Here is a 17,505-nt window from a genome sequence, read left to right as displayed (position 1 = left end):
AAATTGACTGCCATTTTAGTCAATGATTAAAAGCTCGTCGATTATTATATACTAAATCATGGCGTTCCGAAACCTCAAGAGGCAGAAGCTTCAACTCTTTTCCAGACTTTAATCTTCAAATTAAATTGTCATAACTGAGCTTGATTGCAAATTACGGCTACAGTTCAGGGAATTTATGAGTTTTAACAGTTAATGTTTGAAATTATGTATATATGTCACCTCTTTTGTGGTGACTATTGAAAAAAGAATGGCAACAAAAGTAGAAAATATTGTAACAAGAAACTTTCACATCCTCCTATAAATAGTAGTAAAAAAAAATCCTTATATATATATATATATATATATATATATATATATATATATATTATCTGCTTTATAAGGTTTCCACTTTTTTTATTTTCCCTCACATTCACTCTCCTAGCATCCATGTTCTATATCATTATGTGCTTTTAAATTTTAATATGAATTAGTTGAGTGATTTAATATCAGAAATTAATTTTAAATATATATATATATATATATATATATATATATATATATATATTATCTTACTCTTTTCTCTTTTAATATATAATTTTCAACATCTTTAATTGGTTCTAATTTGAATATGATTTTTTTAAAAAATGATCAATAATTAAAATAAAAATATATCACAACATAAATTATTTATCATAAATATAAAATATATTTTTCATGTTAAGAATATAAATACAATTTAAATATTTATTTAATATAAATTATATAAAATAAACGCGTTTTTCATGTATAATGCACAGGCTAACATACTAATTGATTGAAAATTGTAAAGGTATATACTATCTCCGACTAAGTGAGAAGGGATCATGTATGATTGAAGAAAGAAAAGTCTACAACCGGTAGAAAAATAAAGTTTTAAGGTTTTGAGTGAAATCATTTTATGAGTGTGATATTTGTATTTTTTTATTAAAAAGTTACTTAAAATTCATCAAAATTTACCATAAAAAATAATTCATCAAAATTAATTTGTATATTTTTTAATATTAGATGAAATGTCACATGAATTTTTTCATTGAAAAAAATATTTTAAAATTTCATAAAATCCTTATCCAATATACTCCCTCAACATTCGACCATATCTTAAAGAAAATTATTTTGTAAAAAATTTATGAAAACAAGATAAACATTTTTTATAATGATATAAAATTATTTTAAACTATTAATATTGCTTTTTTTATAGTGATATTGATATTTCTTTTAAAAAATATTAAAATTTAATTTAAAGATAAACAATTAAAATGATAGATTAAAAAAATGATTAACATATAGGATTAGAACAAGACATATAAAAAACGATTTAAATAATCTTTTGGTCTTATAAAATAACGAGCTTTTATTTTTTTGTTTTTTCTGGTGTATAAATAGGAGCTTTTTATTTTAGTACTTTAACAAAATTTGTTTTAATTTTAATTATTGTGTTCAAGTAAAAACATTAAATGATAATATGATAATTGACAATACATTAACTTGCTACCTCACTCCTAAAGGAGGTTAACAAAACACAATTCAAAATCATGTTCCTATGGAATATGATTTTTATCTTGACCAACTGAATCAATTTTTGTTAACTTAAAAAGTTTTCATGTATTGTTCTAATCTTATAATAATATGTTAATAATTTATTTTTCTTTTAATCAATCATTTTCATATTTATATTTAAATTAAATTTTAATATTTTTTTACAAATAACTCTATACAAAAATATAAATTGTTTATCAATTTTTTAAAATATAATCTATATATTTAAAATATTTATTTATTATTTATCCTTCATCAACTAGTATAAAATGATTGACTATTTTAAATGTATGAGAATTTAAAAACATAATTTATATTTTTTTTCTTTTTCTAATTCAGTCTCCTTTATAAGACTTTAAATTACCTTATTTTTTTGTTTTTTTTTTTATTATTTTAAGACTATATTTCTTCTTAATTACAAAGATTATTCTTCTTACCAGAAATTTTAGACACGTTAAATCTTAGGGATATACTAACATATCTTTAAACTGATTGAATATTAATTATAAGTTATTCATCAACAAAATTCTCTTATCAAGTGCAAAATTCAAACTCATATTTTTGTAAGATTTATAAGACTCATAATGTGTTTGGAGAAATACTTATCATTATTAGTGAACCAATATAGGAGAGGGAAATTTTGCCCTAATAATTAATAGGGGTTAGATTTGCTGGTAAAAAGATAAGATTTGTTGGTAAAGGGGAACTGCAAAAGCGTTGCGAGTAGAAGCAAGATGAGATGAAATGAGTAAAAGGGATAAAGGATTCAGAAGAAGAATAAGGCGAGGTGATGTTTGGGAAACGTTACAGTAGGTGTGGCCGCAGTGATTCCTAATCGTTATTTGTCTCCCTCAAAGTCCAATCAGCCCAATTTCCGATACATCATTACCATAACCAACATTTGGTACCCCTCACTCATCAAACGGCAGGGAACGCCCCTTTCTTAATCCGACGCTCATCATTCCATCATATCCTCTTTCTCTTTCTCTCCGCCCACACCATTGCACACACCCTCTCTCTCTTTATCATGTCGTTCGTGGTCACTTTTGTCTTCTCCTTAAACGTCACATTCACGTTCACCCTTCAGAGTAAATGTTATTGCTAGCTCATCACCATTAATAAATAATTTTGCTTTGCTTGACTTCATAGTCATATAAGATAGATAGATTTAGTAGGAAAAAAAAAAAAAAAACCAACCCCAAAGGTAAAAAAGTGTTTTCAAGAGTGTGACTTGTGACATTTAAGGGTCTGTGTGTCGGAGGAGAAAAGCTGCTATCCATCATCTTCATTTCCCAAAGGGTGCAAGTGCAACTATTACAAACTTCAGTCTTCAGACTCTGAGCCTGAGGTGTGTGTATGTGTGTGGGTGAGGGTTGGGATCTCATACGTGTCATTGCTACATGTTGCATGAGTAAGGGCTTTTTCATCACTCAACTCAGACAGATAGATAGAGAGAATACCAAAGTCCAAAAACAAGTTCATCTTTCTTCTTTCTTTTTCCTCGTATTTCTTGATTTCTTATTTTTTTTTAACAAGTATTATATATATATATATATATATATATTAGTTAACAGAATTACAAATATTTTTTTATTGAAAATTATGGTAGGTCTGTGTTGATATCATTTTTTTCTCTCCAGTATTTAATCACAAAAATTGATACGTTAAGATCCTTCTTTTTTTTCCTTTTCTTTTGAGATGTTCTTCTCTGGTGTCAAACCCTAATTTTTGTTTTCTAGTAATTTATATGAAATTGTTGATGAATAAGATGTGCATCATAGAGTCCATCGTTTTTCCTGTAATGGGTATCTCTCTATTCCTCCAGATCTGATTCAATTCCGAATTTTCCCCCCTTTTTTATTTTTCCAAATCCACTTTTCTTTTTGTGAGGCTTTCCAAATTTGGGCAGTATTTGTATTTACCCTTCCACTGAGTTTTTCTTTCTTGGGACATAGAAATTGACAGAAGAGAGTGAGCACACAGAGGCACTTGGTATAGTATATATACTATTGCTTTTGCGTGCTCACTTCTCTTTCTGTCAACTTCCAGTGCTGGAAAATTCCTTACAATTCTGGCTCTGCTTTGTTCCAAATTCCAAATCCAAACAAACCCCAACCCCACCCCAGACACACTCTCGATCTTTCTCCACACTCTGATGAACTGAAGAACATCAATGGCTTCTTCAGCAGGTTAATTATATCAAACAGTGAAAAAGCAGTGTGATTTTTTGGTTTCTATGTTTTCTTTTTCCTATTTTTATGTTTCGGTTTGATGATCTATTCTCTGATTGATTGATTGGTTTTTATTATATTATATTTTACTAGTCATTAGTCATTTTTTAATTTAATATTATCTATCATTGAACGGAAAGCGTGACTTTCTATAGCGTGTGACAGAACAAACCCCCTCATTAATAGTGCAGATTAATTTAGGAGCAATTTTTTTAATGTGTACACTATAGAAAGCATAGCATGGGACCATTCACGTTATATAGTATGGTCCTCACAATTTTTTTGCTCTCTCTGTCTAACATTATCTTCCTGATTTCATGTTCATCATTCCCTATATTTTATAATTTTTGCACATGCCAACGAGGTTTATTTACATAGTAAGAGGTACTGTTTCATGTTGAATAGTATGTGTGCCCACCCCAGGTTAAGCTAGATTCTTGTTTTTTTGGATATCTGGAATTTTGGATGGGTGTGTTATCAACCGGTTTTGCTTGGTTTATCTGATAAACCCTATAATCTTAACTGTACTGCACGTTGTTTGTCTGAGCTATTACAAAGTTGTTTGAGAGTTTGAGGATAGTATAGCATCATTTTGATTCCTTCGAATCCTAATATTTTGATTCTCCTAGCTAAATCTTCATTATTTCGGAGGAGGAGATTATCTTATTAATTTTTTTCTTTTGAATTATGTGTTGCATTTTAATATTGGAAATAAAGATTTTTGGTTGAGGTAATGCTTGATATTCTGCAGAAGATGCAGCATAATTTTTCCTTGAGTTGAATACAGATATAAGCTTAGGCTTTGACCGTTCTTAATTACTTCTTTGTGGATAACCAGCTTTCCGAAATCATGAATGTGTAGATGTTGTTACTGTTTCTACTTTTTTTTTTTTTGGTGATTTCTCCCTCTCCCTTTCTATTAGAAATAGCTGTTTCTAGCTGCTATATTGATATCATATATTGGATGGGGACTAACATGCTTGATAATGTGATTCTTGTAGGCAGCATCAATTTGTTATTGAAAAGGTTAATTTCCAATCAAACATAGTATTTTCCTTTTCCTTTTTGGCAAACATAGGCTTTTTTGCCACTTAAAACAAATCAACACCCTATTCCTGCCGTGCCTAACTACTGGAAATTCACTTCTCATACTCCTGTTACTACTTCATAAAATCGAACAATATAAATTAACTATATATTAAAAAACAGTATTTAACTATATATAAAAAAAACAGTATAAATTAACTGCTCTTAGCATATATAGTAATCAACTACCACCACTACAGTAGCTTCTTATGGCAATGGTCGTCCTTCTTACAGTTCTGAAGGTTAACAATTTCAATTATTTTTCCCTTTTTATTTGACTTTTATTGGTTAGTGGAGATTACTGAATCCATTATTTCCTCAATAAGTTTTGTTAAGGTTTTCAAAACAAAAATTTAAAGCTATTTCACTTTTGTATTACTATTATTATTACTATTACTATTAATAATAATAAGTTTGAAGCCGCCTTCTTTAATGCCACAAAGATTTGTAACTCTTAATTTCAAATAGGGATTGGAAGTTTCTAATTTCTATATTTATTTAATAGCTTAAGAATTTATTTTTCTGGAGTTTTATCCCTAAAATATACAAACCTATCCTTTTCACATTTATTTGTGTTTTCCGTTGATGGAGACAATATATACACTCCCATCGGCCAAAAGACAATAAGGATTGGTGGATGTATTAGAATGAGTACGTGGCGGATATGCTTGCAATTTTATTTTGTTTTTTCCTGGAGTTCTTTAGGTTCAATTGTATTTATATTCTATGATCTGAAGAATATATATATATATATATATATGCTCCATAAGTTTCATGTGGCTACAATTTAAGCCCCCTTGAACCATCAGCCACGAAATGCAGTTTTTCTTTTGTGTTTTTTTTTGTGCGATTAGCTGATATGGTTTTCACATGTATAAGTGATGAATAAGATTTACGTATCCGTTGTATTTGCAAATGATTTTGGGTTGTCAAATTGAATCATATCGGAGATATTTATAAGTTCAGGCCTTTAAGACAAATATACTTCATAGTATTTTTTTCAAGACCCATATCCACTGTACTTGTTTATAAATGAGTGGTCAATGGATTTCCCTTTTGTACTCTTACTTTTTGTCTTTCAATTTGGTTTGTAATTCTGAAGAGAAAAAAAGTAAATCCTATATAAATCAATATATGGTGATGATTATCTTAATTAAGCATTTGTTCAGTTCTTATTTGTACAACAACCAGAACCATAATCAGATGCCGTATGGATTATTGATTTATATAGGATTGGTTTGATACATATTTTCCCCTTCATAATGATTCATTGAAAAGCATTTCATTCATATATAGAAGATTCTATTGTTATTGTAGGTTACAGGTTGCTACTCAGCATCTAATGATTTTTTTCATGGTATTACAGTACACACTGTAATTGTTCCCTACCTATAGGTCAGAAAATCAAAGTTTTACTGCCACCCAGCAGACTCATAGCAACCCTTTTAGATTTGAGTATACACTCCATTTTTTGGGTGTATGAATGGAAAGAGAGGACAAAGAAGAAAAACATGATGTGATGGGATATAAAGAGAAAGATAGGAAGAAAATGAGGTGAAAATGAAATGAAAGAGAACGCGAGCAAATGTTAAGTATTTTCCTTCAGATTCTATTACTTGTGTCCCAAGTGAAAATTGATTCAAACGTTTTGTTTCCATGGCTTGCATTTTGTATAAATAACAGAAAATTTATACTAAAGAACTTAAGATTGCAAATATGAATGCTTTCATTCTTGTATATTTTTAGCATTCTATGTGGAAGTGTGTATATTCAACAAAGAAGTTAATCAAGAGGCTAGCTATTTGATTTGAGAAAACATTTTTTATTTGCACTTCAAATTACAAAAACAATGCTAGGTCCCTTGTTTTCACTTTTTTTCTATACAAACTTTTGAAAATAGAAAATAAAGTGACATTTTTGTAATTAAAAATAAAAAATGTTTTCAAACCAATATTTTAGTTAATTGGATTCATTTTCATTTCAGAACCGACTTAAGAAGTTATAAGTAGTGTTTTGATTTTCCAAAGAGCTTCACTTGAAATTGTGTTATTTTTTATTTTCATTCTGTTTCATGGTTTATAGGTCAAAGTGATTGTTTAAATTATGCGTCCACTTATTATGTACCTGCTTTCTCTATTTGTGCAAAATCTTATATAATCTTAGCAGCTCATATTGAATATTTCATCGTTTTGTACAACTTCTTTTGATAAGAAATTCAAATAATGATTGATAAGGCTATAGTTTTAAATTTGATTGTCCAATTTTTTCTTTCTAAAAATATTTAGGCCAATGATTTAGCCTCATAACTTTATCTTTTTTTTAAAAAAAAAAAAATCTAGTGCACCAAAGTTACAAAACTTTATAGTGAAACTTTAATTTACAATTAAGGATGTACTTGTATTTTTTTTAATTAATGTTTTGTGACCAACCATTTTCAAGTGACATTTTGGAGCTCAGTAATTAAGGATCAAATGGAAGCTGGCATTGAGACAATAGCTTAATTCATGGTGACATAACAAAATCTGACAAAGTGTGGTCAAAGTTGTCAGAAAAGCCAGTAATTATGAAAAATATTTTTGTCAAGTTTTGGCTAATTGATACTTTTTTTTTCTCACAAGTCAAGTATTATCATTTCAAAATTGATATCTCTTCCATGCACAATTTTTATTCTTGCTTGTCTTCTCCCGTCTTCATTGCTGTCCTCAGTAGGTATTTGCATTGAACTTACCAATTATTAATAATATTAATTCATTTATTATTAGGAGTTTATTATAGTCTGTTAAGTTGTAAAGGTAAATAGGATCAAATTTAATAACCTAACTCATTTGGGTGTTTCTAGTATTTTTTTTTTCTGCACAAGTTATCAACTTTTGAAAACTTGAACTTTTGGACTTACACTGATTTCTAGTTACTTTTGACTGACATTTAATTTTGTGTCTGCTAGTAATTTTCTATTTACATGCAGATATAGGATGAAGAGTTGGATTCATCCTAATCACTAAACATACATGGATTGAGAAGATGTCATTTTATATTTGTGGTGAATAATTTTGTGTTCATGCCTGTGTCACTAGTTGATCAATTAGTTCCTGAAGAGAAAGCTAGCAAAATCCACCCTTGGATTGTAGTGGGGTAGCTGACAAAATATCGGGATGATTGGAATTTGAAAATGCTAAAGGAATAAAAGTCGAAAGTACTTGTGCTGACCTTACTTTAGGTTTGTGGGAACATTTCACCCTTGAAGAAAAATTTGATATCATGTTTATCATTATGTGAATAACCCTTACATTGTACTTTATTTATTTGCCTTGTGGTATGCGATGTGTTGTTTCGAAATAATTTGTAAAGATTTATTTCTTACTGTTTTTGTTTGTGAAGTATTTTTCAGTCTTTATGTTTTCAGCTTAGAATGAAGTATCTGCACAGATGCTGAAGACAATAATGAGTTGATTATAAGGGAATTTTATCTCAAACCTCTCTCACTTTTGAAGTGCCAAGACGAAGCATATCTAAAGACTAAATTATGGTTTATGATATGAGGATTGTGTGGCTGTAATTGCTGCTCTCTTCAAATATCAGTAACTGTGCAGGTCGTTGAAACTTGCAAGTTGAGCAGGGAATGTGGTATCCATGTCATCATTATCATTAGGAGATATTTTTGGAACAACTGCTTTGAATTTATCATCATTTTTAAACTACTACTCAGTCTGTAAATGTTAGCCCAGTTTTAGGCACGAGGCGCAAATTAACCAGTTGGAACCAAAAAAATATGCTTTTACTATTAGAATTTTGTGTTCAGATTCTGAAAGTAAAATTTCCTTGTGTTTTTCTTTTTATATAAGATTATTGGTATTCAAAGTTCAAACACTGTTAACATTCGATTAATTACTTCTGTCCAAAGAAATCGATTAATAACTGACTAGACAATACTAGTTTAGATTATACGACAATTAAAACCTTTTGTACAATTTTTTCATGCAGAACATGAGATCTCTAATTAAACTAAAAATAGTTTCCATCAGTTAATCTGAGGTGGTTAAAATAGCCTTTAAATATTTTATGCGCCACTTATCCATAAAAGTTCTCTTCTGAGTTCTTATCCTTGTTCAGGAAACAACATATGTTAAGTGATAGGACTCTTTATCCATCAGTTGATATTTTTAAGAATGATTTCAATTTGAGAAATAATACTTGTATAAAAAAGTGTATAACCAAGAGAGAAAGAGACAAAAAGGATAATAATTTGAATTATAATAATGTAATAAATGATAGAAAGAAATAAAACAATAAATAATGTATAAATTATTATATGAATTGTTGTCTATTTTTTGATAATGTATATTCAGTCTGCAACTCCATTTCAAATCAGATATTAAATCCTAGAACTTAGTCAAGAAACTCAAATACAAAACCACTAATGTCCACTTATAAATCAGAAGTTAAGTTTTTCACATTGACACATTATTCTGATTTCGTGTGGTTCTCGTGAATATATGCAATTTTCATAAAGAGAAACGCTACTGAGAATCTGAATCATTTTTCTTGTCAAGGCTGCTACAATTGTCACCCTCTCGTACTGTTCGTGTACGCAACAAAAAGTTTAGTACTTTTACTATTATACATTGAACATTGATTCACAGAAAGGGGGGAAATCATGGCAAAATTTACAGAGAAAAAAAATAAAAAGGTCGGTATAGTAAATAAACTTTTTATACACCTTCCTTTAAGCTTACTGTAATCATTTTTATAAAATTTTACCTAAATTGTCTATTACATTACTTTTAGAAAAGCATCTATAATAACTTTCGAATTTAAAGGCTATGCAGTGACAATCACTTAATTTATCCTTAAACAATAAATTTGATAAATTAATTTTTTGGATTCTCGTGAAAATATGAAAGGATCACTAGTCATTACAAAAGTGGAAATGCATCTATGAAAAAGAGAATATGGTATCAATAAGTTTAAGATTAATTATAAAAAAATATACAGATTAGTGACAAATTTAACATCACTAGATTAACTACACTTCTTAATTCTTGTGCAGATGCCCTACATATAGGACCCAGAGGGAGTACATAACTATGATGCGCGATGCTTTTTAGGCGAGAAATTCAGCTTCAACCACTTTGATCTGATCTTATCTATTAGTAGACATACTCATATATTAGCCACTTTTTGATAGAGCACCAGCCGCAAAAAGAAGATTCCTTCGAGAAAACTGTTTCCAAGAACAGAAAACAAGCATCAAATCATATGATTGAATCTTTACCAAAATTATATCAACAGTTCAACACCATACATGACCATTTAATAAAGCGTTATGAGACCTTACCCGCAATGAGTAAACTGGAGTAGATTTGGTTGGTAGAGTTTTCAGCGATCTAAGTCTGTTAGCACTCCCACCTCTAATGTAAAAAAAAGTAATCAGTGGACTTACCAAAAGAATAAAATTCTTTAGATGGCATTTAGTACAAGTACTATTTTAACATTCCCGAAAAATATTTGGGAATAAAAGATCCTTGAAAACGTTAGTTTATGAACAAGTGAGAATAAAAGTTTCACGCGGTAATTGAGTGTCAAGTTAAAACTTTTCCATGATAATTGATGGTAAATATATTATTCCTATAAAAGTTAAAAAATAACACAGTTTATAAAATTTCCCAAGAAAGTGGTTTGGATAGAAATGAAAGATTTCCCATTGCAGAACAATTCAAAACAATTATGCCATAATAGACGAACTTACTTTTCTTCAGCCCTAGAAACCTTGGTGCTCGTATTTACATCCCACAATTTTACAGTGCAATCAGCAGATCCAGATGCTATCACAGAACCTTCAGAACTGATACATCCAACAATTATTAACAAGATTTAAGTATTGTGACCAAATTAATCTCCTTCCTAATTATGATAAAGTAGTGCAGCAGGGGATCACCTGAAAGCGAGGGACCAGACACATGATGTGTGCCCAATCAAAGGTGTGAGACAGCGGCCACTAGAGAGGTCCCACATCATGATTGTGCCATCTTCATCGCCAGATGCCATATAGCGACCATCAGGAGACATTGCCAAAGACAAAATCATACCCCTGTGGCCAACGAAAACCCGGACACACTCACCACTCTGCACATCCCATAGTCGAACTGTTTTATCACTGGAACCAGTTGCAATGTAGTTGCAGTTGGCATGCCATTGCACACACTAAAAAAGATCACAAAACAGGTAAGGAGTGTTGTCTAATACATAATGATTAGCTTCTAGGACTTTGAGAGATGAACTTTGATTTACAACCTCATTTCACAATTTATTTTAGTATAGCACCTTTTACCTTAAAGATTAGGTGGCAAAATATAGGTTCCAGTGGCAAATATTTTTAATACCAAACCCAATTCAATAACTCTACTATTATAGGACTTTATAAGAGACAGATGAAAGAAACATTTTCCCCCTTCAAAACACACATCATAAAACCCTGCTTAATCATAAATCACTGGCATATGAATCTGAAGCAATCAATACGTCAATACGTAATTATAAAATTAAATGAGCTAGTGGCAAATACAGACCCCAAAAAAGAACAAAATGTGGCGAAAATTAGAAGCAACAGAGAATATTGAATGTAATAACTTACATCAACATCAGACAAGTGCCCTGCCATTATTCTTAAGGGCTGTATCCTGTCCATGGACCAAATCCTAGCAGTTCTGTCATGTGACGAGCTGGCAAAATAATGCCCCACAGGACTAAACTGCATCCATAAAAAGAAATAAATTACATAACATGCAAATAATGATGTCCGGAGGGAGGAAAAAAAGAGTAATAAAATATCTTTACACCAAGAAATCAAGATTTTGCAAGCTGCAGCAATTGATTTGAGAATACAAAGCAAAGCATTGATTCTTCAACAAATCCATCAATGCACAAATGTCATATATATAAAACCTTCATATTGTACCTAACTAGATCAAAGGTGTCTATTTTCTAGAATAGCATGCAGATTACTGAACATCTTACCAGCAAAAACTACAAAGTAAATTACATACTGTATAGAGGCAACAAGGAGTAATTATATTGTATCATTTAATTATACCATAATAAAAATACAAGGAAAAGAAAGTAAGAAACCGAGTGGGCTTTATAAAGGCTTTCCCTCACAGATATGCTAAGAGATAGGGTGGCCTTGCTACATTGATGTCATTTGTTAGGGGGTATCTCTTTGTATCCTTCATTTTTGTCTTATCTTATTTCTTTTACACCAAATAAAGTGGACCACATCAATAACACATTTGGAGCATATAGAGAAAATACTGTGGTCTAACGTGCATATACAAGCACACAAAATATTTGTTTAAGAAATTAAAAAAATAGAGACTGGTATGTTTTATTGTTTAAAACACCTGCTATATTTTATTGTTTAAATTTTTTATTTGTGTAACAACTGACATGTTGTTCTACATCCACTATCAGAACAGAATAGTCCAGAAGAAAATGTTTTACCTGAACATCCCAGACAGGGTAATTGTGACCCTTATAACAAACAAGATTGGCATTAAGTTTTGTGCTCCATAATCGAACTGCATAACCATTTAAGATTACTACTGAAAGTTATGAAACAAATTGGGAAAGAACATCAAATGAGATCAAGTAAGCATACTTGTCGAGTCTGCTGAGGATGAAAGGATAAAATCTCCGACAGGACTAAAAGAGGCTGCATAAACAGGGCCTGAATGACCTTGAAACAATGTATACTGTCTTTTCCCACCACCTTGCCCAAATATTTGTTCATTCTCACCCTGCGAAAGAGCTAATGATAGCAAAATTGATAACTAGACGTTTATAGCAAGCAAAACCAATTGCTCATGTTCAAATAAGCTGACTTCCAACCAAGCTTGCTTTATTTGTTCAACTCAACTCAAGTTTATTTTAGGGGCTCAGGAGTTTTACAATTTTAGCAATTAGGGGAGGAGGGGAGGGGGGATCTGATTCATTCCCAATCATTTTGAAATAGAATACCTCTAACCTCTCTTTATACATGAGGCAGGCAGCGAAAAGTTTCATATGTAAAACTATACCACTAAATGTCTTGCTTATATTAAAATATAAGTTGTTTTCCTTAGTGCATTGATTAAACTATATTAGATTATTGAAGCATTTTACAGGTTAAAAAGTATATTTTCTCAGAACCATTATACTTGTTTATAACCATATTCACATTTGTCAAGCAATGAAAGCAACAGTAATAGCTTGGTCTAAACAAAAGAAATTTACAAATACAAACTTACAACTGGTCTGTTGTTGTCCAAGCTTTGCCATATCCCAAACCTGTGTATACAATTCAGAAATTACAAGAAATTCAATCACCAGGTATGTCAAAACTCCTTAGAAAGAGGGTTTTCTATTGGAGGGGTGGATGGAAGGGGACATATAGAGAAGAAAATAACCTTCAGTGATGAGTCAGAAAATCCTCCAGCAATCAATGATCCGTCATGGGATATTGAAGAACAGCTTAAACTGAGATGATATGCAAAAAAATAAGTATTAAGCAACAGAAACCCAAACTACATAGATAATTATAAATGTGTCTTGGACATTACCCATTATGAGTATTGATAAATGTGTAAAAGCTAACTGATGGCAATGCAACACTGCTAAGCTGTACACGGTTCCTTAAATCCTCAAGGACGGACTGTTCCGCCTCAGCTGGGCTGCAATAGTGCAACATTATGAAATTAAATGAAATGAAGTTACAATTACAAATTCACTAGATATTTTGACATCAATTATTACATTGCTGACATAGTGACATCATATGATAATGAAACATACAGAAGTTTGCCATTAACTATTTAAGTATTTGACATGCAATTTCAACTGAAAGGAAAAAGAACATAATGCCGTGATTGCTTTCAGCTTTGATCCACATCCTACTTCTAGTTTCAAAAGCATGTTAAATGAAGATATGGAATCGAGAGAATACATTACGGGCAAAGGGAGTTCTGGCTTAACTCGAGGAGCTGAAGGTATGGTGTTAGCTTCAGGTTTTGCACTTTTTCCAGTTGCACTTCCACCTTTGTCCTTTTTTACTTTTTTGACTGAAGCACCTTGCTTTCCTCCTTCAATGGATCTTTTCTAAAAGATAAATATTTGAAAACTAAAGTGAAAAAACACTCAAATATGGGATGAATAATAGAACTGAAGCAAATGAAACATCTTAAATTAAAATTCATGCACATACTTTGTTAGAATGGCCTACATCCTAGAAATAAAAGGCACTGTATTTCCTCATATCAGAATTAATGAATTTGAATAATTGTCAGAGGTGAATTTTAGAACAGATATACCTTAGTCTCGTCATTCTCCCCCTCTTTTGCTTCCCCTTCACCCTTTTCAGAGTCTGAAAGCAAGGCCCCGGCTTTCTCCAGCCGTTCTTCAAGAGAGTCTTCAAGCAACTACGGGAGAAACATAATGAGATTTAAATCAGATAATTAGGGTTGTATTAACAGAAACAACATCAGCAAAATAATTTGTAACTTTATCAAATTTAGTACATAACTACATATGATAATAGACTCACCCCCCAATGAATTTCTTTTTGATTTATCTGGTTTGCTGCTTCCTGGCTGCTTCCAGTAAGGGTAACAGCTTCCGGATCATCGGAAATTAAGCTAGGTTGACCAGGGGTTACTATATTACAACAAAAAACAATGAAGTGCATGCAATAACAAGGAAGTTCAAATGAGAAGATGAAACCTATAATGAATAAAAGTACCTTGAAAGTTAATATGCTCATTGATAATACCAAGTATAGTGGTGGATTGCGTACTGTGTAGATGTTGCAACAAAAGCTCATAGGAATACTGGCAAAAGTCAAAACATCAACTGTTATCAGTTTTCCCCATATATTTAGCTGTATTTTAATGGGAAAACGTAAAGATCGCCATAATGAAAATTAAGAAACGAGTAATGTAGACAGAGTAGACAATGATGGCCCATTTTTTTAAAAAGGACCAAAAAGGTTGTCCTTTTGAACAGAATTCCAGGGAAATATTGCGGATATATGAATTTCATATATTGATAAAATAAAATATAAGCTAATCTTGAGTCTTAACACCTGCATGTTACTTCCATTAAGCCCTCAGATGAGCCAAATTCTCGAAGATAAAATAAAGGTAATCAACAGCAATGGCATAACCATAAATGCCCACAGTAAATGCTGGGTAGCCAATTAGGATGGAAAGTATAATACATCCCAAATTTTCCCTCTCAATCAATAAGTTAGATCTGATGCCAAAGCTCCACACCTGAACATGTGAATACACTATACTGAGATGATGAATATTTGTCACCACTCATAAATGTGGTGCTACCTAAATCACAATCCCCACAGTATGCACTATGCAGTACAGATACAGGTGCGTCGCTTTTTGTAAGATTTACAATTGAGAGGGTTAGGAAAAGATAGTGTGCTATTTCGTATACTGGAATGGTCATATTTTACTATGATTATATCCTTACTAGGTACATGAAAAATAATATAATTCTTCTTTCTAAATAAGAGAAAAAATCTTAGTCATATCTATGTACATTTGAGGGCAGGGGGGCACCAGGGCATGCCCCTGTATCCTCTCTTTGGCTCTTTCAGATTCACTGCTCTCAGTGTTTCAGTGTGTGAATGTACCATGGTTGCATTCATGCAAATATAAGATGTGTTTCAAGGAAGGTGGAGGAAATTTAGTCACATTAACTTCAATGCATAATATTAACGCAATGAAGTGCCACATCACAAGCAGGCATGATCCAGAATATAAAATCAACAAATTGGAATAACTAACACTAAAGCTGTAGACCTACAACAACTTAAACCAAAATGAAAACAGAATTGCTATAACTGATCTGCATATAAATTATAGGCATCACCCAACTTAATATTATAACCTGAAAACCCCAAGGCACAAAAGCTTCACAGATATCGGTCCAAATAAATTCACATACGGTCACAGTTGAGCACATAAGAGAAGACACAGAAGGGGCACTAGATTTCGGGTTGTTGCTGAAACTAGTTGACTAAGATGTCATCTTTTAATATTTGCAAAGTAAAAATAGCAAAACAAAAAGTTATGGCGGCATATCCGTTAAAACAATCCAGGAGAATCAAGGCATTACCTCACATATCTTTATGTTGAATTTGCTCTTTCTAAGCGAGTGAGCAAATTCCATTTCCTGCACGAGAAAATACATTATTGTAGGAATGTTTTTACACTAATTCTTAATGATCCCAACATCCTCAAGAAACCAACCTTGAGATGATTAGGAGAGAGAACTCCTTCCAACTTCTGAAGGTCACGCAAGTGCATCATTTCATGGTCTTCGCGGAAAGTATTGAAGAAGTTCCGAGCTGAAAAACACCAACCACAATCACATAAAATAAGAACCAAAAAAAAAAACACTAGTTACATTGCACTAGTGTCCCGCATTTGTGACTCATCCAAATCAAATTACCTTCTTGAACATGTCCTTTGGCGACAAGATCCATGAAGCAGTGGATAAACACCGGATAAAGCACGCGAAGCAACTCGTGCTGCAAGGAATAGGGAAGTAGCGTAACAAAATGCGGAATACTTTTTTTATTTTTTATTGGCAAAGATTAGTTTGTTAGTCTTGTTAGAAATGTGAGTTGGGGGATTGGAAGTTGGAACCCACGATCTCTCCCCTCCCCTGAATGCGAAAACAGAACGAATTTCATGTTAGTACGTTACCTTGTACAAATCGAGTGAAGAATAAGTCCATGTTCTTAGTCTGCTATAGCCGTCGTGGAACCTAGCAGGACCAGTCTCCAATCTGCAAAAGCAACATAATAGGGTTTATGAGAGTGGTGGTGAAGAAATGACACGTCAGCAGAGGTGGAGAAATACTGAGAGAAGGCGAGGAGGTGGTTGGCAATGTCGGGTTCCAGAACGGAATTGGAAGTGTTGGACTTGTTGTGTTGGAATTCTTCCTGGAAAATCTTCTCGGTTTGCGTGAAGCCTTTCTTCTTAAGGAACGCCGTAACGTATCCAACTATTTTCTCGTCCTCCATCTTTGATCTCAGAAGTAAATCCCTTTCTCTTTCGCTGCCTCGCAGCTGCACTTTCTACAAATTTGACTCTTCATTGGGGCTATTTCTGGAATCAGATCTCTTATATGGCACTTTACCCTTTCATTCTTCATTATTCGGGCTTTCAAAGGAACCCATTTCTATTTGCACTCTCCTTTTTTCACTCATTCCGCATTTTTTATATTTTGGGAAATAATTTAAAAGATTTTTTTCTTTCAAAAATGTATTTATAGATATTTTGATATTTCGTTTCGAAAATTCATTAAATAAATTTTCAAAATTGAATTTCAAAAGGATTAAAACTATAGCATATTTTTAAAATTTAATATATTACAGAAATTAATTTCTGAAAATAAGAATTTCAACATGCTTTGTAGAAAGCATGGCATCCTACAAGCCACATTACAGGCAATGGCTGCACGTAAGGGAATAGTGAACAAGATTTTCAAGCACCGGTGCCCAAACTCCAAAGTCACATCCCATTTGAAGTGTTGTAGCAGTGTGTTAAGGTTTAACAAGGGGTGTAACTCTCTAGTGCTT

General features: G+C 31.9%; 1 protein-coding gene, 1 long non-coding RNA gene and 1 other non-coding gene across 5 annotated transcripts; 2 read left to right on the top strand and 1 right to left on the bottom strand.

Moving 5' to 3' along the window:
• The first annotated feature begins 2,231 nt into the window (after positions 1–2,231).
• On the top strand, positions 2,232–8,736 carry LOC113001936 (uncharacterized). 3 transcript variants are annotated; one of them, XR_003267341.2, is made up of 2 exons: positions 2,232–2,965; positions 6,189–8,736. It is a non-coding gene; the product is annotated as an uncharacterized lncRNA (long non-coding RNA). The 3 variants fall into 3 exon arrangements; XR_005891947.1 differs by having other exon boundaries at positions 2,232–3,743; positions 6,238–8,736; XR_005891946.1 differs by having other exon boundaries at positions 2,232–3,743.
• MIR156K (microRNA MIR156k) lies at positions 3,509–3,600 on the top strand. Its single transcript, NR_048868.1, has one exon. It is a non-coding gene; the product is annotated as a microRNA MIR156k (primary transcript).
• Positions 8,737–9,821: 1,085 nt separating the features above from the next.
• LOC100781563 (transcription initiation factor TFIID subunit 5) lies at positions 9,822–17,034 on the bottom strand. Its single transcript, XM_003526134.5, has 19 exons — positions 16,784–17,034; positions 16,628–16,709; positions 16,371–16,449; positions 16,169–16,266; positions 16,035–16,091; positions 14,641–14,728; positions 14,446–14,555; positions 14,213–14,320; positions 13,849–14,000; positions 13,466–13,576; positions 13,313–13,382; positions 13,154–13,193; positions 12,526–12,675; positions 12,369–12,445; positions 11,503–11,619; positions 10,807–11,072; positions 10,618–10,713; positions 10,207–10,279; positions 9,822–10,092 (listed from the first exon to the last, which is right to left on the bottom strand). Exons 1-19 carry the CDS (start codon positions 16,945–16,947, stop codon positions 10,039–10,041), a joined length of 1,992 nt encoding a protein of 663 aa, XP_003526182.1. The 5' UTR covers positions 16,948–17,034; the 3' UTR covers positions 9,822–10,038.
• Positions 17,035–17,505: the final 471 nt, after the last annotated feature.

The sequence above is a fragment of the Glycine max genome, chromosome 6, assembly GCF_000004515.6.
Source record: "Glycine max cultivar Williams 82 chromosome 6, Glycine_max_v4.0, whole genome shotgun sequence".
NCBI lineage: Eukaryota > Viridiplantae > Streptophyta > Magnoliopsida > Fabales > Fabaceae > Glycine > Glycine max.
This window is presented reverse-complemented; position numbering and strand designations above follow the sequence as displayed.

Excerpts from the sequence above, each read along its gene's own strand:
- LOC100781563 (XM_003526134.5), bottom strand. The coding sequence starts at position 16,947 with ATGGAGGACGAGAAAATAGTTGGATACGTTACGGCGTTCCTTAAGAAG. Across the intron at positions 16,450-16,627 it reads CTTCACTCGATTTGTACAAG|CACGAGTTGCTTCGCGTGCT; the intron begins GTAACGTACTAA and ends TATTCCTTGCAG. Across the intron at positions 10,093-10,206 it reads CTCCAGTTTACTCATTGCGG|TTTTCTCGAAGGAATCTTCT; the intron begins GTAAGGTCTCAT and ends TCTTGGAAACAG.